Here is a 22,773-nt window from a genome sequence, read left to right on the forward strand (position 1 = left end):
AACAAGAGACCGGTGGTTTATTGTTAAACATTTGCCATGAACCGTGGCGGGGAGCAGCTGTCCTGGGCACGGCCATGGGGCTAACGCCTGCTGGACGGAGGCTCTGGAGGGCACGGTGCACTGGGTTGACTGAACACAAAAACCCTTCTTCCATCTTCAAACGGGAGGCACAACATCCAACCAGCCAGGGATGGGTGGGAGAGTGCCCGAGAAGCTGCTAAGGCACTTAAAGGGCTACAAACCTCCAGAGTTCACTGCCCCCCAGCCCCGGTGCTTAGAGAGGAACGGACAGAATGGAGCTTTGGTTGGAGCAGGCTCTCCCCAGGCTCTAGCTGCGAGTGCATCTATGGCTGGAGGCCCGTGGACACGTTCAGTGGTGGAATTTCTTGCTCGGGTCGTTGGCGTGATCCAGAAGCAGCTGGCATGGCGTGAACTGGTTTCCGTAGACGGCCTCATACTTCCGCAGCTTGTCCACCAGCTGCTTGGCTCCAACCGAGTCTGCGTATCTGAAAGGGCCTGCACAGAACACGGGGCTAAGTCAGTGGGGGGGACTGTGCGAGAGGGCACCACTCGAGAGCCTGCAGGAGAGCTGTGCCCAACCCGGGAGACAGGCAAACACGCTGGACTCAAGCCTCCCGTCTGTGTGCAGAGGAAACACCCCTGGATTTCAGGCTGAGCTCTGCTGTGTATGGGGGAGCAGGCTCCCCAGGTACAGGCCAGGAGAGAATTCAGGCCTTGCTCCGGCTCAGCACAGCAATCCTGCCCACACAGAGCACAGTGAGGTTGGCTGAGCGGCTGGCGAGGGGCTAGGCAGCAGCAGGGGAAGGCAAGCCCCTGCATCCTGCGCTGCCTGGCTGGCTAGGCAGTTCCAGGGGTGGTGGTGTGGGCCCCCCCTCAGGTGGTTATGTGCAACGGTGCCAGCAGAAATGGATGTAAAAGCTGCTGCCACTGTTACTTTTAGGACAATCCCCGCTGTGCTCAGGGGCCTTTTAATGTTTGCAATCAAGGCCAGGGACGCTTTCAAGGAGCAAACTGCTGCATACTGGAGCCAACTGTCCAGCTGTGCTCAGCCGTGACACCCAGCTGGAAGGGAAGCAAAGACACCTGCTGCCAGCACTTGACCCCACTGACAGGGAGGATCTTCGCTGTGTGCAGAGCAGACCTGGACCCTCACGCCCAGCTACATCAGCCACCTCACCGCTGAGCTGCAGGGGCCCCCAAGGCCAGGGGATGTACCCTAGGATTTAAGGGGTGGGGTAGTGTTTGAACCGCATGAGCCAGGGGGAATAGCTAGACTGGGCCATAGGCTGTGGGCCAAGCCCAGCTGTGTCTGGAATTCCATATTAACAGCAGCTGCAGGCTCATCCCCAGACACGCCCTGTGTTCGCAGGCGACAGCATGGGACTGCAGAGCTTGGCCCTCGGGGCAGTTTAAGCGATATGACTGAAGTCCCTTGTATCTGCAGCCGTGACCGAGAACCTGAGCTCTGGTTTCGGGAGCCCCCTGCCCAGCCCCAGCATGCTTCGGGAGGTGCAGCGTGGTGGTATTCTAGCCAACTATGCTGAGCCGGCGAGCCACGCTGCCCCATGCCCCGCTGGACACTCGCCACGCACACGCCGCGTCCATGGCGACTTCTCGGAAGACTAGTTCAGTGCTCAAGCGAGGGGCTTGTAGACCACATGCTCCATGCACGGCTTCACTCTCAAGAGTGCCGGACTCCGCTCCCTGGAGGGTGAATGCAGACGGGTACCACGTTCAACTCACTTGTGACTCGGGTCCTGGCAGCACTCCAGAGTCTTGGCCGGCGTAGCTATGCTGGCAGAGCCCCCAGTGGAGACCGCGGGGGAGTTCTCTGGCCAGGATAGCTACGCCATCTCCCTGAAGGGCGCTAAGCCGACAAACACTCTTCCGTGGGCAGCTGCTTCCAGATCAAGCGTTCTGCCAGCACAGACACCCTGGCTAGGGCGGGAGATTAGATGCACTTCTAGTCCCCACCGCTCGCAGTGCAGACTAAGCCTTAGGCCAGGACTCCGCGTACGGCTTTGCTGGTGCAGCGATACCACCCTGCTATACCAAAGCGCTCCGAGCGTGGACCCAGCTTTCCTGCCAGTTCCGCTTAGTCCCGTTCCCTGCTCCTCCGTACGGCCGGGGGAAGCCACTCACCTCCCAGACACGGCGGGAAGCCCAGGCCAAACACAGCTCCTATGTCTCCTTCCACTGGGTCACTCAGGATCCCTTCCTGCAGGCACATAGCCGCCTCGTTCACAAACCGCGTCACCAAGCGCAGCTGGATGTCCTCGTCGGAGGAGCTGGAACAGAGCAGTGTTACTGAGACCACAGAGCAGCCACTGGGCAAAGCGGGAGGGGCAGCCTGGGGCCCAGGCCTCGAGAACCAGCCAAGAGCGCACGGGGGGTGGGGACAGGGCCAGAGGCAGCCACAGCTTGTTGAGTGGCATTAGGACCTGTCTTCTGACCGGAGGAGGCAGCAGGACCAGTCCGATACTCAGCCTGGGTCCCCAACGATAAGGCAGTGATCTGTCAGGCCCCACACTGGGGCAGCGAAAGGAGACATGTCAGGCCATATGACAGATCCGATTTCAGAGCGTAGCTGATCCTAGCTGGAGGGCCAGGGGACCATACGGATCCCCCCCCTTGACTAGCACCAACAAGCCCTAGGGGGGGCTTTCTCCCAAGGTGCAGTACCAGTGTCGATTGTCATACAATCCCCACCCCCCTGAGGCAGCTGGCATTCCAAAGGAAGACCCCCAGTGTTCTGTGCCACCAGCAGCCGCCAGTGACCCCCCAGCACCCCACAGGTGAGGGATGGCCAATTAAACTGGAGATCAGCCAGTCTCAGAGGGACCAGTGCCAGATCCCAGAGGGGCTGTCAGCAGCAGGTGACAGAAGACTTGCCAGGGCTGGGAGAGGCTGGGGTGCCCAGAGCCACCCCCCACTGCCCTCCCCACCCAACCCTTTTGGGTTCAGACACCATCTACTTACACCTCGAGCCTGGAGGGCACCTTGAACTGCGCCAAGATCTCATCCATGCCAGAGTTCACGCTCCTGTTCTTCACGCCTTGCTGGTACACGTAGAAACCCTTTCCTGCCTTGCGGCCTGCCGGGGAGGGGGAATGTCAGTCACTGGCTGAGCTGCCCCCCAACTGCCACTGATCCCCTGGGCTGCATACGGACTGCTAACCTGGTACGTGCTTCTCTGCCGGCACAAGCAGCAGGTACCTGTGGGACGAGAGGCTACCCCCAAGCTCAAATGGCACCTGGGAACAGCTTCCCGGTACTGCAGTGAAGGGAGAAGGCCGTCTGGCTCTCAGCCCCCTGGAGTCAGGGGAACAGTTCATGTACAGAGGGAAGGGGAAGGCGATCAGAGGAGGGGTGGTCAGACAGATCTGCTTGGCCTTGCCAAGAAGCAGCCAGGGCTGCCAGTCTCCACTGGTCTGAGTCTTGGAGATGCTTTGGGGCAGAGGAGAGGCGGCACGACTGGCGTCCACGGCTCTCCCAACAGCAGATCCTGCCCAGAGCTTGCATCTCATCAATGCTTAAGAGCAGGGGCCTGCTGGGGTCAGGAGACGTCCCAAAATTAAGACCAGAGTGACCCAATCGCAGCCCATATCTACAATGCAGCTGTCTTCATCCTTAATACAAAGATGTAGCCCGCATGGACCACAGGTCCCAGCATGCAACACTCCCTCATGGGCTGAGCAGCCTGCAGGGAACAGGCACCCCTGGGGCACATCTCTGAGGAACAGTGGCCTCTAGTGGCCAGCAATGGCTTTGTCACAGTTGCATCTCACACGGCTCTAGGTCGCTCTACCATGTCAGTGGAGTGGCTGGAGCTGCAGCCCCTCCTGCCCCTGCCCAGGAGCAGCCGATCAATAACTGGTCTCATCAGGCCAGGACTTGGAAGGGCTCAAGCGCCATTCAGCAGGGAACGCTGCATCCCAGGGAACAGCTTCTGTGGGCTCGAGCACAAGCGTGAGGCGGTTGCCGGGAGCCCAGCCCAGGGACCAAGAGAGAGGAGGGGCTGGCACCAGACAGCCCAGCTCAAGCATTCTGGGGCCACTCACCTAAGAAGCCTTTCTCTAGCATGCGCTTGAACAGCTCGACATTCCCGCCCCCAAAGCGCGGGCCAAAGGCCTTGCCGAGATCCTCTGCCACGTGTGCAGCCACGTCCACGCCCACTTCGTCGATCAGGGTGGCGGCACCCACGGGAAAGCCGAACCCTGTGGAAAGGGCATCCACTTTCTTGGGGTCAGTGCCTTCCTGCAGGGACGGAGAGGGGGAAGACCTATGAGCACCCCGGCCTGTGGATATGCAGAGCCCTGCCACACACAGGCCCCAGTGACAGTGCAGGCCTAGTCCCTGCTGGTACATCACAGATGCTGGCCATTGGCTTAAACACCCTGCGAGGGAGCTGGGCAAATGGTGTAAGGAACCAGGAACAGCACAAGCCAAGGAGGTTTGTCAGTAGCTGGGGACGGCCAGCCGCAAGTCTGCTCCCAATGGCAGCCAGGCAGAAGATTCCTTTGGGGGGGGGCCTCCAGGTGTCACCCAATAGCCCGGGTGGCACAGCACTGTACTTTCCTGGATCAATGGAGCACCGAGGAGCCCGTGTCCTGAACTCTGCCCCCATTGTGCTAAGATGCCTGTCCCAGCCCCAAAGAACTTATGGCCCAAGTGTAGGCTCCTAAACCTTCATAAAGACCTTTGCACTTTTGTTCCATCCAGTGATCTCCAGGCTTCACACAGATCAGCAAGCATCCCCCTATTATACCAATGGGGAAACTGAGGCAAAAGATAAACAGCTTGCCAAGGCCGTCTATCAAGGCAGTGATAGAGATGAGATTAGAACCTGCTACTCTCCCAACTCAAACCCTTGCTCCATTCAGAAGCCATTTCTGCCACTCCATTCCTCCTGCCTGTGCTAAGGACAATTCTGCCCCCTTGCTGTATAACACTGTCCTTCACTAAGCTCTTCCAGCCAATGAGTTCAAAGTGCTTTGCAAGGTCTGCATTAACTCTCAACCCCACCCCGAGCGGCAGCTGTCCCTATCGGATAGGTGGGGAAGCGGCTAAGTGACTTGCTCTTTCACATGTGAAGTTTAACAGCAGACAACACCACCGGGTCAGGGCTCAGAGGGGCTGCGGGTGGGGAAGTTCCACCACTTCTTTTCCAGGCAAATCCCTAGTTAACCTACTGGGGGGACAGCAGCTTGGGAGCTACCAAACATTCTACACAAGTTCAACTACCGCGTGGCACCACCTGAGCTGCCTGCGGGCTCTTGGGTAGGAGATCCCTGCGGCTGGACTCACGTTCAGGCAATAACCCAGCACCCCGGCCAGGCACGGGGTCATGGAAATGAAGCTCACTCAGATGATCAAAGGTCAAGCTTTGGGTCTGAACTCGATACCCGAGGACAAGATCGTAAGACAGTAATGACGTATCTCTTTCCATCCTTCCCCACTTCCTCTTTATAACAATCCCACAAGCCGCTTGGCTGGCTGGGATCTGTCGTTTGGTGGGCACAGTCTCATCCTCCCAAACCTCATCCACCTGGGGGGTGAGGAGGCACCCATGGAGTCCTGTCTTCTAGCAGCACTGGGGCTGTCGTGGTCTGCCCAGTCCAGGAGACGGGAGACCTGGTGAGGACAGTTTCTCTACATACACCCTTCTAGGACACGGCTGGGCTCTGGGCCAGCCTGACTTTGTAGGGAGAAGCAGGAGAATCTCATCTACTTTAACATTTGGCAGCTTCTCTGCACCCTGGTGCTTTCCGGCAGCACACTTGATTCAAATACACACCTGGAGAACTCTGACCACTTCGGCCAGCATTGGCCCCAGACATCTGGTGGTGTAGAAACCTGGTCCATCCTGGGAGAGGCACACGGGACAGCAAGGTAGGTTAGCGTCAGAAGCCCTGCAAGACCAAGGACTCCCTGCCTACTTAAACTGCAAGAACTGCTTCCCGAGCTAGATTTCAGAGCCCTAGGATGCAGACACTGCATTGTCCAGGATTTTCAGTGCTCTATAATCAACTCCTAGAATGGTTTGTTTTGGCCTGAGTGGAAGACACAGGAATGTGGGAAGCTCCTCACACATCTGCTTCCTGCTAAGTTCCAGAGACCCCCTCGACCTGGCTGAGTCACGGGCCCAGCTCCACAGCACTCAACAGGGGTGGAATTCACAGGTCTGGGCCGGGGGCAGGGGTGTGACCTAGCACATTAGCTGCCCCAGCGGCAGCAGGCAGGGGAAGAAGATTAACACTCACTCAGTGAAAAGGTGGAGTGTTCTGCAGAGACTAATGGTCAAGGCAGAGCATGACCTCTAAATGCAGACAAGTCCCAGCACTGCAGGGAGTCTGGCTCAGAGTCCCTGCCCTCTACTCAAATGGAAGTGGGAGCGACAAGGCCCAGGGTTTGACAAATGTATCCAACTCTTGCTAGTCCCAGACTAAGCCTACTACCCAGGTCACACCCTAGGAAAGCCACCCCTGTAACTCAAAGGAACAATAGCGGTATTTGGATTCGAGGGCACGGTCAGTCATTTAGGAGTCCCTTAACCAGATTGTCCGGGTTGGTGCCGGCACACTCAGTCTCTGGCTTCACTGCCCTCTCCCCACAGGTCATGGCACGGTTTCCTCTTCCGTGCAACTCATCCCCATCTCTCTGCCACTGCGCCGGGCTCTACCTCATCCCCTTTAGTCCAGATCTACTCCCACTTTCCTCAGCCTTGCGGCCAGGGACGTTTTTGTCCTAAGAAGCTAGAGCAGGGCCTTGCTGCCCACGGTAACCTCCTGACAGAAGCGAACCCATCCTGCCTGCAGCTCTTGGGGCGAGGAGCAGCAGCGAGATTTTGACCCAGGCACCGGTCCCTGCTCAGGGTCCCACTTTTGGTAGCAGCCTCCAGCAAGGCATTTGATACATTTGAAGGCCCTAGCCCTCCAAGAGCAGGAAAAATGGAACACTCTTCCCCAACCTACCCAGACTGTCATGGCTGCCGCAAAGGGGGTGGCTGGGAGGGTGTGCGCCCCTTCTGTACTCTAGTTCACCCCACCCTCCACATTTGGGTTCTCCACACTAGTGAACAGCTCCAGTGCCTCTCAGACCTGCTGCTTTAATACCAGCCTAGTCCAGTTCCCGAGAGCCTTGACCTTTAGAAGTGGAGAAACTCAAACCTCTCCCGCACCTAGAAGCCCAAAAGACTTTCAACGTTCCTGTTTAACCTCTTGGTTCATCCACCTGCCATCTCGGGCAGTGTCAGTGGTTTCAGGACCTGCCAGGATCTCGAGCAAGAGTACTTTACCTTGACTACAATGATGATCTTCCCTTGCTTGAGGCCGACAGCTACAGCAGAGGCAACTGTGTCCTGGGAGGTCTTGTCCGTGGTGATAATTTCTAGCAGCTGCATCTTGTCCACTGGGGAGAAGTAGTGCATGCCGATCACCTGCCGGGAAGGGCATAAGGGCTTAGCATACAGAAAGCAAGGCACAGACTGGGCTTTTCAGCTCTTTGGACACAGCTCGATGGCTGACAGACACTTTTGGTATCAGGCAGACGCTCAGAGGGGTCTCCTACCTGACAGCAAGCCTGTTAACAGCTCTGAAGGGGGAATCACAAGCAGGTCTGTACTAGGGAACCGAACCAGAAGTCAGGGTGGCAATACCATACCATGCAAACCATTCTTCTGTGCTGATGATGATGGCGGCTCTGCCTTCAGAGCTGGGCTTCCGACTAGCAGCTGCCGCTCTCCAGCTGCCCAGCTCTGAAGACAGCACCACCGCCAGCAACCGTGCAGAAACAAGGGTAGCAGTACTGCAAACCCCCCCCCCCCCCCAACTCCTTTTTGGGTCAGGACCTTACAATTACAACACCTTGAAATTTCAGATTTAAATAGCTGAAATCATGAAATTTACAATTTTTAAAATCCTATGACTGTGAAATTGACCAAAATGGATGTGAATTTGGTAGGGCCCTACTCATAGCCATTGATGGACCTATCCTCTGTACTCTAATCTCAGCTCAGCCATTGGGCAAGTCACATGACCTCTCTGCTACCTTCCCCTCTGTAAAGCAAGGCTATGTACATACCTACCATCTCACTGGGGGAGACAGGTGAGGGGACTAATGTCTGTTCAGTGCTTTGGAAAAAGCACGACAGCAATGGTTATAAAGAACCACCAGATGTTGAGTGAATTCCCTGTGCTGTAGACACTGTTTTCTGTAGTTGCTACAGTGATGATCTGAATTTAAATACAAATCGGTTCCTTTCCAGACGCTAATTAGAGGTAAGTACAACCCTCCCACAGGAACATCGTTTAAGTTTAGATAATTCTGTTCTGAGGCCTATTTGACTAATGCAGTCATGTAATCAAGATGTCACCTTCATGCCCACTGGAAGCTACACTTAGCACCAACATCTGCCTAAGACAGAGGCACCTTATATGAAAGCTGCAGACTGCAACACTAATTACAGTGTGTTAATGAGTGAACTGATTTCCTATTGGTTCTCCATAAAGCATCATTACACGGGCAATTTATCCAGCAAGAGGAAGGAGGCGGAAGCTCATTTGCAAGTTTGAAGGAACAATCTGCATTTCAGATGAGCTGTTACTGTGGTAAGTATAGCTGAGACTCCAGGAGAGGAATTACTCTTCGTACTTGAGGGGAACATCCCTTACCATGTCCCCAGATGGGCAACAGGCTGAGCTGGTGAGCCTGCTACCACTGACTGAGTAACATCCTTGTGACCTGGCCCAACGTAATGGGAACCTCCATTGCTCGGACAGGACCGTGAGCCCCACAGGAGGCAAGGGAACCAGCTGAAACCATTTGAGCCAGTTAGATTTAAACAGCTCATCACTTTAGTCCTTGGACCACAGTCAATACATGCCGTCAGAGCGTGCTCTTGCCTCCAATCCAGCAAGGGCTCCTTTCTCCCACCATCCCTATTGCCCCTCCCTGCGCCCGCCCGCCACCCCCCCCCCCCTCCAAATAGCACCACCTGCTCTCATCATGGAAACCCCTGCTAACACTATGCACTATGGTACCAGGTGCTCTGCACCTCCTCCACCCTGCTGCTCCTGGGGTCCCCAGGCAGGTTCCCCAACTCACTACTAGGGGAAGGAGAGTCCTTGCCATTAGCATGTTAGAGCGAGCTTAGCTGGTGAGAACTGCTTCCCGTGAAGGAGTGCCTGCTGGTTAACTCCTCCTGCCCCCAAAGGAGCAGGTAGTGACGGACACTAGGATGCCACTCAGACACCACCTTAATGCAGCAGAACACACCTAGTTCTATTGGAGTGAAGACTGTTAGAGAGAGAGAATCCGGTGTATCAAACGTTAGCTCAACCCTGATGGCCAGACTCAGGGCTTCTGGCCAGAAGGTACCATTGTGATCATCTGGTCTGACCTCCTGCACATCGCAGGCCACAGAACCTCACCCACCCACTCCTGTAACAGGCCCAGTAACTCAGCCAGAGGTTATGGAAGCCCTCAAAGTTTGTTTTAAAGACTTCAAGGAACAGAGAATTCACCGTTTACTCTAGTTCAAACCAGCAAGTGATCCATGTCCCAGGCTGCAGAGGAAGGTGAAAATCCCCATAGGATGTCTGCCAATCTGACTTGGGAGAAAATTCCTTCCCAGCTCCAAATGTGGCAATCAGTTAGACTATAAGCACATGGAAAATAATTCTCTGTGGTAACTGCAAGCCCTCCCCATCTAGTGTCCCATCACCAGCCACTGGGAATATTTACTAATAGGAGTCACAGATGCAAAGTATTATTTACCCCTTCACAAAACACAAGAACCAGGGATCACCCAATGAAATTAACAGGCAGCAGCCTTTAAAACAAGCAAAAGGAAGTGCTTCTTCATGCAACCCACAGTCAACCTGTGGAATTCATTGCCCAGGATGTTGTGAATGTCAAAAGTGTAACTGAATTCAAAAAAGAACTCGGTAAGTTCCTGGAGGATAGGTCCATCAATTAGCCAAGATGGTCAGGGATGCAACCCCATGCTCCAGGTGTCCCTAAGCCTCTGATTGCCAGAAGCTGGGACTGACAACAGGGGATGGATCACTCAATTGCCCTGTTCTGTTCATTCCCCCTGAAGCACCTGGCATTGGTCACTGTCAGAAGACAGGATACCGGGCTAGGTGGACCTTTGGTCTGGCCCAGTGTGGCTCTTTTTATATTATGTTCTTAAATGGCCCTTTAGTATCTGGTATTTTCTCCCTGTGAGGGTACTTACACACTAAGCAAGTCACCACAGTCTTAGAGTCAATCCATTTAGCTTATCAAAGTCACATTAAGGCATTTTTCCCCACCCTCAAATCAGTTTTGTGGCTCTTTTTAAACCCCTCCCCGACTTTCCAACACAGGTTTTCAAGTGCTGACACCAGAACTGGATGCAGCATTCCAGTACCTGCCTCACCAACACACAAAAAGTCAGTTCCCCACTCCTCCCTCGCCAGTATCCCACAGGCTGGCAGAAAAAGGTAACACAAAGCACTGCCCTTGGGAGCTCACGGTGCGTTGTTCCATGTTCCAAAAGTGGAATGAGCCTTCCCGCCTGCTTTCCGTGACTGCCTGTCTCCAGCAGCAAACCCAGACCGGAAGACACGTCCCACGGGCAGTCCCAGCTCTGTCCCAAGCCGCTACCTTTGAACTGCGGGAGGGACTCTGGTACTCACCTTTTCCGGCCTTTTGCTAGCAGCAGCAATTTGACCGATTGGGAGAGCAGATGTGTTACTGGCAAAGACACAGTGAGGAGGGACCACCTAGGGAAACAAGAATAGGCCCCATAAACAACGTGTACAAGCATCACAAGCAACACTCTGTGGCAGGTAGTTCGGACTCGAGGCATCAGCCGTCTTTTCAGGACTCCTAGTACCACTGTGCATTTCTAGCACCCTTCCCCAAAGGATCTGAAAGCTCTTTAAGACGACAGTGAATGGAGCCTCACAACACCCCATTTGATAGGATAGTTTTACACATATGGAAACTGAAGCCAGAGATGGTCAGCAACTCCAAGTCATTGGCAAAAGCCAGATCTCACTTCCAGCCCTGAGCCAGGACTGCCAACACCAGACTTCCTTCTCCAAATGCATTGCGCCTGCAATTCAACGAAACTATTCCAGTCCTGGGCCCGCAAGGCTCTGCCAACACACCCCAAAATCAGGTGATCAGATGCCACTGCAATGGGCACCATGCAGGAACAGAGACCAGTTCCTTTAACACAAATAGAGTAATTCGCTGAAGCCCACTAGTCTGGTGGCAAGGAACAACAAGTGGGGAAGCAGCAAGTTTGTATGAGGTGGTAAACAAGGGATGAAGGAGCGATGGGGTAGTTGAGATGCCCCATTTGCACTTCAAACCCCTAAGAAAGAGAGTTAAGAGACTTTTCAGCAACTCCCAGAAGGAGGTGGAAAGCCAGACAACAGCAGGCACAATCCTGCCAAGAAAACTGGTGAGACAGGACAGGGAGACTGCTCCCGGCAGCACTCCCCTGCACAGAGGTTAGACAGTTAAGAGTAACCTCCTCCAGGCAGCATGAATGGCGTCATACAGAGCAGCCTTGGTAGGAATATGAAGAGGGTGGAGCAGGCTCTGCCGTACACGTACCACAGGCTGGTTGGAAGCTGTTTGGAGATGGGAAAACTCACCGCTTCCACCTCCTTCAGCACTTTGTGCTTGATGCTGAGGTCCTCAAACACAGCTTCAATCACCATGTCGGCCTTGTTGAAGCCCTTGTAATCCAGCTGCCCTGTCATATTACTGAGAATCATGTCCCTTTCAAAAGGGGTCAGGCTCTTTTTCTTCACTTTGTCATTCAGCCTGGAGGAGGAGGAGCTTGGTCAGAGCAGGGCCAGCGGCCCGAGGACAAGCACTAACACTGCACAGCATACCCTGGCCATCAATCCCTCCCTCCCAGCCAGCAGGGGGCCCTTTCACACCTGCATCAGATCCAGCCCAGGATCATTGGCCTGTCTATTGGCTGTTAGAGGGATGCTCCTCTGGCAACCTGGAGGGCTGGCAAGTGCCCCCCGATGCAAACAGCGGTGCTTGGGGGGCAAACCTAATGCTTGCATCCTCATCCTAATGCTTGGGAGGGTGAGCATCATGTCTGTAGCCTCCAGGGGCACATGGGAAGAGGAGGAGGAACAGAAACAAGGCTTTATAGCCCCTCACTCCTTAACACACTGGGCAGCCCAGATTTGCTCCAGGGAATAGCTGAAAGCGAAACCTCCCCTGGCAGCAGTGGGAGGGGGCTTTGGGGGCAATGACTCAGAACAAGTACCTGCTAACTAACTCCCTCCAGAAGGCAACAGCCCTGTGGGTCACAGGGAAAGCTGATGGGGACAAGGGGACTAAGGGGGACAAGCCCATACTCCTCCCCTGCCAGTGGAGACACATGGCGCAGCCCATATTCGGCAAAGCGCCCTGTTGGGGTAGGTCAGTCTCACCCACGGTTCTCACTGCCCCCACCTGAGAAGCCCCACCAGGGTCCTGCTACTGGCCTCTACATAGTAGTTTACATTCAGTGCTACAGCCTAGAGCCCGGGCCAGGCACAAGGAACATGTCCGGGGAAGCACGAACGCCAAGGCATGATCAGGGCAGCATGTGTGATGCTCGAGCAAAGCAGCCTTTTAACTCCTTTGTCCAGTCACACCCCCAGAAATAGCAGTGTTCTTGCACCACGTGGGGTAGTTTACAGAAGCAAACACCCCACTCTGCCACAGTGACAGAAGAGGCCCCTTCACACGCGGCAGGCTCCCAGGGAGTGGATGTGCCAATCATCCTTACTCAGTTTGCAAAGACAGAAGTACTTGGCACACAGGACAGGTTTCAGGGGCAGCCGTGTTAGTCTGTATCAGCAAAAAAAATGAGGAATCCTTGTGGCCGCTTAGAGACTAACACATTTATTTGGGCACAAGCTTTCGTGGGCTAGAACCCATTTCATCAGATGCATGGAGTAAAAGATACAGGAGCCATTCTTCAACCAAAAAAACTTCAAAAACAGACTCCAGCGTGAAGCTGCAGAACTGGAATTAATTTGCAAACTAGATACCATCAGATTAGGCCTGAATAAAGACTGGGAGTGGTTGGGTCATTACAAAACCTAAACTTAATTTCCCCCATACTAATTTCCCCCTACTGTTACTCACACCTTCTTGTCAACTGTCTGTAATGGGCCACTCTCTTACCACTTCAAAAGTTATTTCTCCTCCCTTGGTATCCTACTGTTAATTGATTTATCTCGTTAGACTGACCTAACCCTTGGTTAAGTAACCCACATCCTTTCATATATTTATACCTGCTCCTGTATCTTTTACTTCATACATCTGATGAAGTGGGTTCTAGCCCATGAAAGCTTATGCCCAAATAAATTTGTTAGTCTCTAAGGTACCACAAGGTCTCCTCGGTTTTTTTGGCACAAAGGAGGCACCATCCAATCCAGCCCTGCTTCTTTGTAGCTAACATACCCTTTGAAGACCTGCTGCTGTCCCCTGCCTAGTCCTTGCAGCGTTGTGTCCTTCAGAATGGTCATCAGCCCCTTATCCACAGACACCTGGGCAATCCCAGCTCCCATCAGCCCTGCTCCCAGCACAGCAAGGTTCCTGCAGCGAAATGGGAAAACACATTAGCAATCTGCGCTTATTTGTTAGACACATGACAAAAAATTAACCCCCAGAAGTAAATCCTACGCTTGAGTATTGCCTGACTGGGGAGCACGCATATTGCAAGGATCTGCCTAATGCTGATGGGGTTTCTTGTCAGAAGCCGTTCCAGGTGCAGGGAACGAGCACTGCTCTGCTATTCTACACTAGAGAGAATTACCTGCAGTCTTGATTTTCTCTCCCTAAGCAAAGACACCCCCAAAAACCTCCCTGCAGAGTAATAGGAGGAAGCCTTGCAGTGATTGCTCTGAGGGCTGCTGTCCATTCAGCATCCTCCTAGTGACTGGAAGGCCCTTTGGCATTCAGATCTCCTAAGCCGTGTATGCCAGACTGCTGCATATTTGTCCCTGCAAATTCTTTAGATGATGCCACAGTCAGTCATGTCCTCACTGTAACTACTGCCCGATATATGCCATAAGCTAAAGACACCTAGGAATCCACACAACAATCCAGAATGAGAGAGAGAGAGAGTGGCTCTTAAAAGAGACGCATGCCTCAGGGCTGCAGCTCCTGCAGTTATGTTACCAGCTGATTTGAGGGCTGCTCAGCAAGAGATCACTCATTCCTCCCAGCTGGGCCACGCCTTAGCGTGCAAGAATCAAACTCTTGTTTTTAAGGTCACATGGTGTATTTAATTGGTCCGACCTCCCCAGGCAACATGTCTATGCAAGATGCAGCCAGCACCCCTGGTATATTCATTCTGCGTACGACCCTTGTGGACCACGGTCCCCCACGCTATTACACAATACTCCGTCACGATGCCCAACATGCCTGTGCAAAATAGAGTCATCTCTAGCCACCATTAATGATGGCTTCTGGGAGCAGCTAGTCCTGGAACCCCGAGGGGAGAGGCAATTCTTGATTTAATTTTAAGTGGAGCACAGGATCTGACCCAAGGGGTGAATATTGCTGGACCGCTTGGTAACAGCGACCATAATGTAATTAAATTTAACACCCATGGCGGGGGGTGGGCGAAAAATACCAAAGAAACTCTTCACAATAGCAATTAACTTCAAGAAGGGGAACTATACAAAGATGAGGGTTATTACATGGAAACAAGAAGGAACAGTCACAAGAATGAAATGCCTGCAAGCTGCATGGAAATGACTTAAACACACCGTAACAGGCTCAAACTAAATGTATACCCCAAATTGGAAAAAAAACCAACACCAGAGGACCAAAAAATGCCACCATGGCTAAACAGAGCAGTTAGAGGCAAAAAGACTCCCTTTAACAATTGGAAGTCAAATCCTACTCAGGAAAATAAAAGGGAACAAACTCTGGCAAGTCAAGTGGAAAAGTATAATTAGGCAGGCCAAAAAACCAAAAAAACCAACCAACCAACAAAAATATTGAAGTACATCAGAAGCAGGAAGCCTGCCAAACATCAATGGGGCCACTGGCTAATGGAAGTGCTAAAGGAGCACTCAGGGAAACGACCTGCAAACTGCAGGGGAGTGTGAGACGGGCAGCCAAGGTACCAGCTCCTGCCAAGGCCCCCAGGCCTCACCGAACACTGACAAGCGCATCGCTGGGAACCAGTTTGGCAGAGTCTGTGCAGGACTTTTAAAATCCTTCTCCCGCTATTACGGCAGCAGGTTCCATGCGATCCCAGTGCGGCTGCTGGACTCTACGCTAGTCCCAGGCGGGGCTCTACAGTCTGGCTCACCTGCGCTAGTATTGTTAAAAATATAGAGTTATAAGAATGTGTTTAGACTTCATGGAATGCTAATACATGCATTCTACCAATCCCATTTCCATCTGCATCCCATGTGATAAGATAATGTTTAAATTTTGCTCTGTACTACAAAAATGGTTGGGGGGAACTGACAGTCTTAACAGGGGAGAAGCATTACCAAGCAGTTTACTACAAGAGGCGTTATCCTCTCCCCCTCCAAAAAAAAGGTCTACAGACACTAGACAAGCCATTGTGGACAGAGAACTTTGTTGATTGCTTCTCCCACACCACTGAGGAGGTAACCAGCACGAGCCCACATCCCATCTCGAACACTGGGGGAAGGTAATAAAAATGTCTATTAAGGAGAAATTGGACTCTTTATGCTGTCTGGACTCTGAAGGACAATGATTCCTCAACATAAGCAAGAGATCCCCAATCCGCTTGGCTTGGGTTAGCCCTAAAGGACATAAAAGCTTGCGTATTATAGAAGCGTCTTCTACCTTTTGAACTTAAGATTGGACCTCATTTGTGTATGTATGTTTACCTGCTTTAACCTTGTAAATAACTTTCTTTTTCCTAGTTAATAAACCTTTAGTTTGTTACAGGACTGGCTGCAAGCGTTGTCTTTGGTTTGAGATCAGAGTACAAGTGACCTGGGGTGAGTGACTGGTCCTTTGGGCCTGGGAGTAACCTGTGAATATTGCTGTGATTTCTGGTGTAAGGGACCATCTATCACCAAGTCAAGCTTGCCTGGGTGGCAAGACAGACCGGAATATTCAAGGGGACTGTCTGTGGCTTGCTATTAAGGCCGTTCTAGTGTCTGAGATGTTCACATTTGTTACTCAGTCAGTGAAATCTAAGTACACGACACCACCAGTCTGGGGTCCATGCCCTGTTTCTTGAGTCTGCCTTGAGGCTGGCACTCACCGTTGTAAGCCACTCCGGACAGCATCACCCCAAGGATCCTCCTCAATCCCAGAGTCTAGGGCAGGGGGTCAGCCTAAAGTTGACCCAATAGGCAGCCGGAGGCACACATTAAACAAGAGCAAGTCACAAGAATCTGTGCGAATTTCATTATCTTTGTCAGAGTCAACGCAATTCAAGCAGCAGACAATCCCTGGGAAGACAAGGTTCCTTGTAGGAATGCTGGTTAACCTCAAGGCAGATCACCAGTCTGAACACATTTCTATCTGACAGCAGTAACCCAGCCAAGGCTCACCTAGAAAAACGTATCATCAAGTGGGGAGACTATGTGCTGGTGGGAAGTCAGACCTTCCAGAGGACACTGGAATTGCTTTTTTGCCACACAGCTGAACAGAACCGGCTTGCATGTCAGACCCTAATGGTTAGATGCATATGAATAGGTCTAAGATTCTCTTTACTGCTCTGACTACTATCTTTTAACCAGTCTGTGTTTAACTTACTTGACCTCTTGTTTTGGTACCCCAAACTTGTTCTTCTTGCACTGCACCTGCCCATGGTAGAGGCCCGTCAATGCCTTGGATTCTGCAGTCATTGCAAGTTCACCGAATTTCTGAATGAAGTGGGAAAGGAAGTCAGATTGGCCTCTGGATTTAACCATTCCAGCACTTTTAGCATGTACAACAGGGCAAAAAAATATGCTTACATTCCAGAACAGTGCAGACATTCTAGAGCTGTGCAAGCAGGCAGAGTATTGCCACCCACAGTGAGAGTACAGAACAGCCGAACCTCCAGAGGGAGAAAGGAGCAAGGGATTTCTGTGACCTCCTGAGAGCCACAGAACACTAGAGCCTCTGCGGTGACCCATCAAGTTCCAGTGGCCTCCCCCTACTTGGGGCTGCCAAAACAACAAGCAGAAGACTGCTCTTTCAATGATATGATTTCCTGTAGTTAGCATTATCTATGGCTTCTGAAGAGCACGTCCTCCACCCCTTGGCACAATGTTCAGAGAGTATACAGCCACAAGGAGCCTCTGACAGTCTAATCCGGCCTTTTGCAGACCACAGAACTTCTCTCATTCTCATCTTTTGTCTGACAGTGCCTCCTTTGTGATGAACGAGGGTGCCTGCTGGGGACCTGATTGCAGTCTGTTTCCTCTCCTGCTTTATTCCTCCACCCCATGTCTTCAGTTGTTGCTTTCTGCTCACTTTGTAATTCTTCCTCCATTCCCTGCACGCTGCTCACAGAGGGGCATCCGCTTGCGGCTCACCTACACTCGGGCTGCGTAGCCAAGTGCCAGGAGAGCCGTCCACAGGCTGCTGCCTGAGCTACTCCTGTGGCCAGCTGCATTCGGAGCTGCTCTGCCACTGGGGGATGGGATATGCTCATGGAAGGGCAGGCTCCGAATCATACTCCCCGTGGATCAGGCTCCTTCCTGCTCCCTGTGGTTCCTGGAGTAACTGGAGGATCATCCTGGGAAACACCACAATAAGGATCCTACTCTCAAAGGCTTTATGCACTTGAAGCAACAATTTACATCCCTTTGTAAACCAGTTTCTACTCTTATCTAGCAGCCTGTGTCTGCTCTGAAGTCAGTGGTTTGGAGAAGCTGGTGAGCCAGCTCCCCAGGCTTTGGTCGGAATAACCTCTCAGCCGTTGTTATTTAATGAAACAAGGAAGCAGGAGGACAAGAAATGTCAGTCTGGTTAAACAGCAAAGCTCCTGGTGTTACTCAAGCGGAAATCCAACTCCAGGGCAATCAACACAGTGCACAATGTGGCAATGTGTAAAATTCACTGTGAAGGGCAAAAAGCCAGAGACAAAAAAAAAAAAATCTTTAAGCATATTAGAAACAGGAAGCCAGTAAGAGAATCTGCAAGTCTACCTACTCCTAGGGGGCAAAGAGGAGTAATCAAATATAAAGCTATTGCTCATAAGCGGAGTGATTTCCTCACACCACTCTTCAGAGGATGTTGGGACAATCTACCCTGGACTGCTTTTTCAGTTAAGGAACTGTCAGATCAAAGCACAAGAAGAGTTTGTTCCAGCACCATCTCACATTTAGGAGGACTGTGTCACCAGGAACAGAAAGGTACACCCAGGAGTCCTGCAGGAAGAGAAACCTTCCAGAACAGCTACTGTGTCAGAGGACTGGAGGGTCAAAAAAGGCACAGGGGCTCCTGGGATTTAGGATATGAGCCATACTTCAGTACCAGGTACCCAGGTTGAAGTGATTACAAAAAGCACCCCCAGGTAAACAGGATATGGGACTAGCCAGCACGACTTCTACAAAGGAAACCCGGGTCTCACTAATCTATTAGCAAAAAGAACAGGAGTACTTGTGGTACCTTAGAGACTAAAATTTATTTGAGCACAAGCTTTCGTGGGCTAAAACCCACTTCATCGGATGCATGGAGTGGATTATATAGCTCACCTTAACTGATCACTCTCGTTATAGTGGGTATGGCAACACCCATTTCTTCATGGTGTGTGTGTGTTATATATCTATATCTATATCTTCCTACTGTATTTTCCGCTGCATGCATCCGATGAAGTGGGTTTTAGCCAACGAAAGCTTATGCTCAAATAAATGTGTTAGTCTCTAAGATGCCACAAGTCCTCCTCGTTCTTTTTGCTGATACAGACTAACACGGCTACCACTCTGAAACTAATCTATTAAGATTTGTTGAGCATGTCCACAAAACAGAGAACTGAATAATTTGGACTTTCAAAGAGACTTTGATAGAGCCCCTCCTGAAGCTATTAAGGAAACCAAGTAGCCATGGGAAGGTGCAGGGTAAAAGTTCTGACCCAGATCGAAAACTGGCTGAGACAAAGAGCAAAAGTGGCCAGTTTTCATTATGGCAAAAGGTTAACAATGGGACACCCCAAGGGTCTGTACTAGGGCAGATGTTAAATATTCATGACCTGGAAAATGGGATTAACAGCGAGATGGAAAAATGTGCAGATGACAAATTAAGTGGGTTAGTCAAGAATAAAGAATGACGGATGTACCCAACCTAGGTGAATGGACAACATGGCAGAGGAAATTCAGCACTGACAAGGTACACGGGAACAGTTGTTGGAAGGAATAATTTGAATTGCTCATTCACGTTACTGAGTTCTGGAACTATTCAGGGAAAAGATCTGGGTATCACTGTGGACAGCTCTATAAAACCACCTGCCCAATGCAAAGTAGCAATCAAAAAAGGAAACAGTGTTAGGATGTAGAAGGAATGGAACAGAAAATAACGAAATTATAAAGCCATTATACAAGCGAGTGCTATCCCATTGCCCAGAACACTGTGCTTCGTTCAGGTTAGCCTGTTACTGTGTTTTGTAACAGAAACAGAGAGGTCAGAGACAGGTGGGGAAAGACTTCCACATGAGACTAGGATTCGAATGGTTTAGAAAAGGACCAAGGAGACATGCTAGAGGAATACAAAACAACAAACGGTGCTGAGTAGATATGTGCTGTGCTTATTTATAGTTTCTCATACTCCAAGAATTAGGGGACAGTCAGTGAAAGTGAAATGACAATGTTAAAACGTCAAAGAAAATACTTCACATGATACACAACCAACCTGTGGAACCCACTGCCACATGGCAGAGGCCAAAAGCATCACAGTGTACTAAATAGGATTAGACATTTGTATTAGCTAAGACAGCCTAAGGGAGGTAAGCCCTTCTGCCACAAGGCAGGAGCCAACCCCTGACGGGGACTAGGAAGAAGCTTATTTATGGGAAGTTATTCTATAAATGCCCACTGGGGGTTTCTTGCAATCTCCTTTGAAGCATCTGGTACTGGCCACGGTCAGACAGATACTGGACAAGACAGACCACTGCCCTGATCTGGTATGGCAGTTCCTGTGTTTCATGCCCCCTCTTCTGTCTCTGGCTGTGATCTTATTATGAAGCACTTGCCTACTTTACTAGCAGACCAGAGTCTTTATGACCCAGGAATAGGGGACACTTTATCCAGACCTGTGAATATTTGACTACATTATCTCACTGGTTTAAAACGTGCACATATGTGCGGAGATGGAAGATACAGACCCAATTCCACACAGATCAGCAGCACAGGGTCACAGGATGGGTGCCCAACACTACCCCCTCCTGGGCTGTCCCTGTAAGAGCATTCCCTTGTGCAAGGCTGAAAGCAAGCTTGAGGCAAACATGCAGCTTAAGAATAAAACAAGAGGTCCACAGTATGCTTACCTGGGATTCAGCGAGGTAGCCGGCTTCATTCCCCTGCTCCAGGCCAGTCTTTACAACCTACATGCAGAAGAGACAGTGAAAATGGGCCATTTCATGCATAATGTTCTCTTTTCAAGGACAATATATTTAGCATCAGGAAGAGCCTTTCCCGGCCAGTTCCAGTCACGAGATTCTCTTAGAATAATATGGAACAGATGCGCAAGAGTTCAAAACAAGCTCACAGCAACATAGTCATAGGGTAGATGGCAACTTGAGTGTCCCCACCGTTGATATCAGTTTAATTCGCGCACCGAGAGCCTAGAATCTGGAATTACTTCAGTAGGGTTGTGCACAACATGGGATAGGCAAACTGACACTCATGGGTAAACAGGAGCAGCTTAAAGCGGCTCCCCGCAAGAAGTCTCAGCTACAGAAAGTTTTAAAATAAGAGGACATTGTAGGCAAAGTTTTCAGATGCATCTAAGTGATTTAGGAGCCTAAATTCAATTGGCTCGATGGGATTTAGGTGCCTAAATCACTTAGGCACTTGAGATTTTTACTGTGTGCTTGGTCTTGTACAAACATACTATCAATGCTCCAAAGGATCTATAATCAAGTTATCTAGCTAGAGATGGGGTGAGAATGGTAAAAGGGCTGCAGTTGAACGTTTCATGGAGGAAGCGTATTCTCTCTTATCTATCCTCCTTCCCTTTACTGCGGTTCTGGCGTCCGACCGTCCCCACCAGAATATTGGCAAGCTTGTATTTGAACAGGGATGTGTTTCCTTTTGGAAACACTTGTGAATTCCACTGAATCTGATGCACAAGGTGCTCATGCCACTAAATGGACAGACACTTGATAGTCACGTAGCCAAATCCTCACAGCGATTTATGGCTTGATTAAGAGCAAGGGGAAGAAAAATCTCTCTCTGCGTAGGGCATTTGTATTATTCCAGCCCCCAGGAGCACCAGTCATGAACCAGGACCCTGTTGTGCAAGGTGCTGTACAAATAATCCTTGCCCCAGTGAGCTCACTGATCTCACCCAGATGCAACATTCGTGTCATGTGACTCAGGGTGGGGGTTACCTCAATGATTTTCAGGGGAGAAGGGTAGAGTCCTTTTGTCTGCTGCTGCACCCTTTTCTCCACTGTTTTGTAGATCTGCTGCCTCACAAAGGGAACAGACAGGGCATAGTCTGTCAGTTCTGCAAGAGGACACAAGGCAACACTTCAGTGATCTGGCATATGCCCAAGTCCAGCCCTTACATGGACACTAGTTAGTCAGCTACAGTGACCAGTGTGGATGCTGCAGCTCTGATTCGCTAACTTTCTATGGGAGGAGAAGAGAAGTGCTCACCTTAAATCCTGTTACTAAATATGGCTAGCACAGATCTGATTAGAGGGCAGACCATTTAGACAGTGGAACTTTCTTACCATCCATTCCAAGGTGATAAATTCCACGGAGAGCCGAAGGCTGCTCCTATGGAAATCAAAGGCAAGAACTCCAATTGACTTCAGTGGAGCAGGACTTCATAGCGAGATGTAGTGGCTTCCTCAAACTCCATTAACTAAGGATTATAACCATTACCCACTTGTGAAAGTGCTTTTCTAAAGGGGATCAAAGCCGCATTCAGTGCACAAGTTGGGATGCAAAACGTGGCACTTGCCCCAGTTTAGCCAGTGGATACTGCGGGCAACTACGGCAGAAGTTCTATCAATGTACCTTGGTCCCAACTCCTCACTTCCTACTACTCCTGTCAGGGGCCCTTCCACACAGCTCTGCCAATGCACCTTCGTTCTGATGTGCAGCCCGCTTTGCTCCTGATCGGAGACCAGCAATCCTGCCAGTTCATGGGGTTGCCACAGTACGGCTACTGCTGTCTAAAACTAGGCCAATTTAATTCATGAGGGATTTCTTGAGGATTTCAAAATCGCGCCTCTAGAGGCAGAATTGAATTAACCCACTAAGAAGCCTTTAAGTTAAGCTTTGTTGCCTGTATCACATGCACTTACTCTGGACCAGTCCTTTTTCCCTTTTGGGGGACACTGTCTTATCGGCTAGTCCTCTGGCAAAGCCAATCGCTACCTCCTCCAGGTACTCAATTGTTCGTTCTTCTGGACTTTTGGTGCCTGGTCCTGGGAACACAGAAAGGATGGGTCAGAGAGGGGGAATGCAGCCTGCAGGATTACATGATGGGGAGGTATTTTGTTAGAAACAGCTCTCCCTGTAAAGATCAGGCCAAAGTGGACGCACCTCTGCTGATCTCTATAGCTCCACCCCAGCC

General features: G+C 51.1%; 1 protein-coding gene across 3 annotated transcripts in view; it reads right to left on the reverse strand.

Moving 5' to 3' along the window:
- Positions 1 to 22,773, reverse strand: part of HADHA (hydroxyacyl-CoA dehydrogenase trifunctional multienzyme complex subunit alpha) — a 38,984-nt gene continuing 16,211 nt past the window's right edge. For all 3 annotated transcript variants that reach the window (XM_037893729.2, XM_037893731.2, XM_037893730.2), the window contains 13 exons: positions 22,502 to 22,624; positions 21,575 to 21,693; positions 20,510 to 20,566; positions 16,795 to 16,904; positions 13,498 to 13,632; positions 11,676 to 11,847; positions 10,704 to 10,790; positions 7,319 to 7,459; positions 5,819 to 5,887; positions 4,083 to 4,278; positions 3,001 to 3,115; positions 2,164 to 2,309; positions 1 to 516 (listed from right to left, as the gene is read on the reverse strand). In XM_037893729.2, coding sequence (XP_037749657.1) covers positions 371 to 516; positions 2,164 to 2,309; positions 3,001 to 3,115; positions 4,083 to 4,278; positions 5,819 to 5,887; positions 7,319 to 7,459; positions 10,704 to 10,790; positions 11,676 to 11,847; positions 13,498 to 13,632; positions 16,795 to 16,904; positions 20,510 to 20,566; positions 21,575 to 21,693; positions 22,502 to 22,624 — 1,616 coding nt within the window. In that variant the 3' untranslated portion in view covers positions 1 to 370. The remainder of the gene's footprint in view (positions 517 to 2,163; positions 2,310 to 3,000; positions 3,116 to 4,082; positions 4,279 to 5,818; positions 5,888 to 7,318; positions 7,460 to 10,703; positions 10,791 to 11,675; positions 11,848 to 13,497; positions 13,633 to 16,794; positions 16,905 to 20,509; positions 20,567 to 21,574; positions 21,694 to 22,501; positions 22,625 to 22,773) is intronic.

This window comes from Chelonia mydas, chromosome 3 (genome assembly GCF_015237465.2).
Source record: "Chelonia mydas isolate rCheMyd1 chromosome 3, rCheMyd1.pri.v2, whole genome shotgun sequence".
Lineage (NCBI taxonomy): Eukaryota > Metazoa > Chordata > Testudines > Cheloniidae > Chelonia > Chelonia mydas.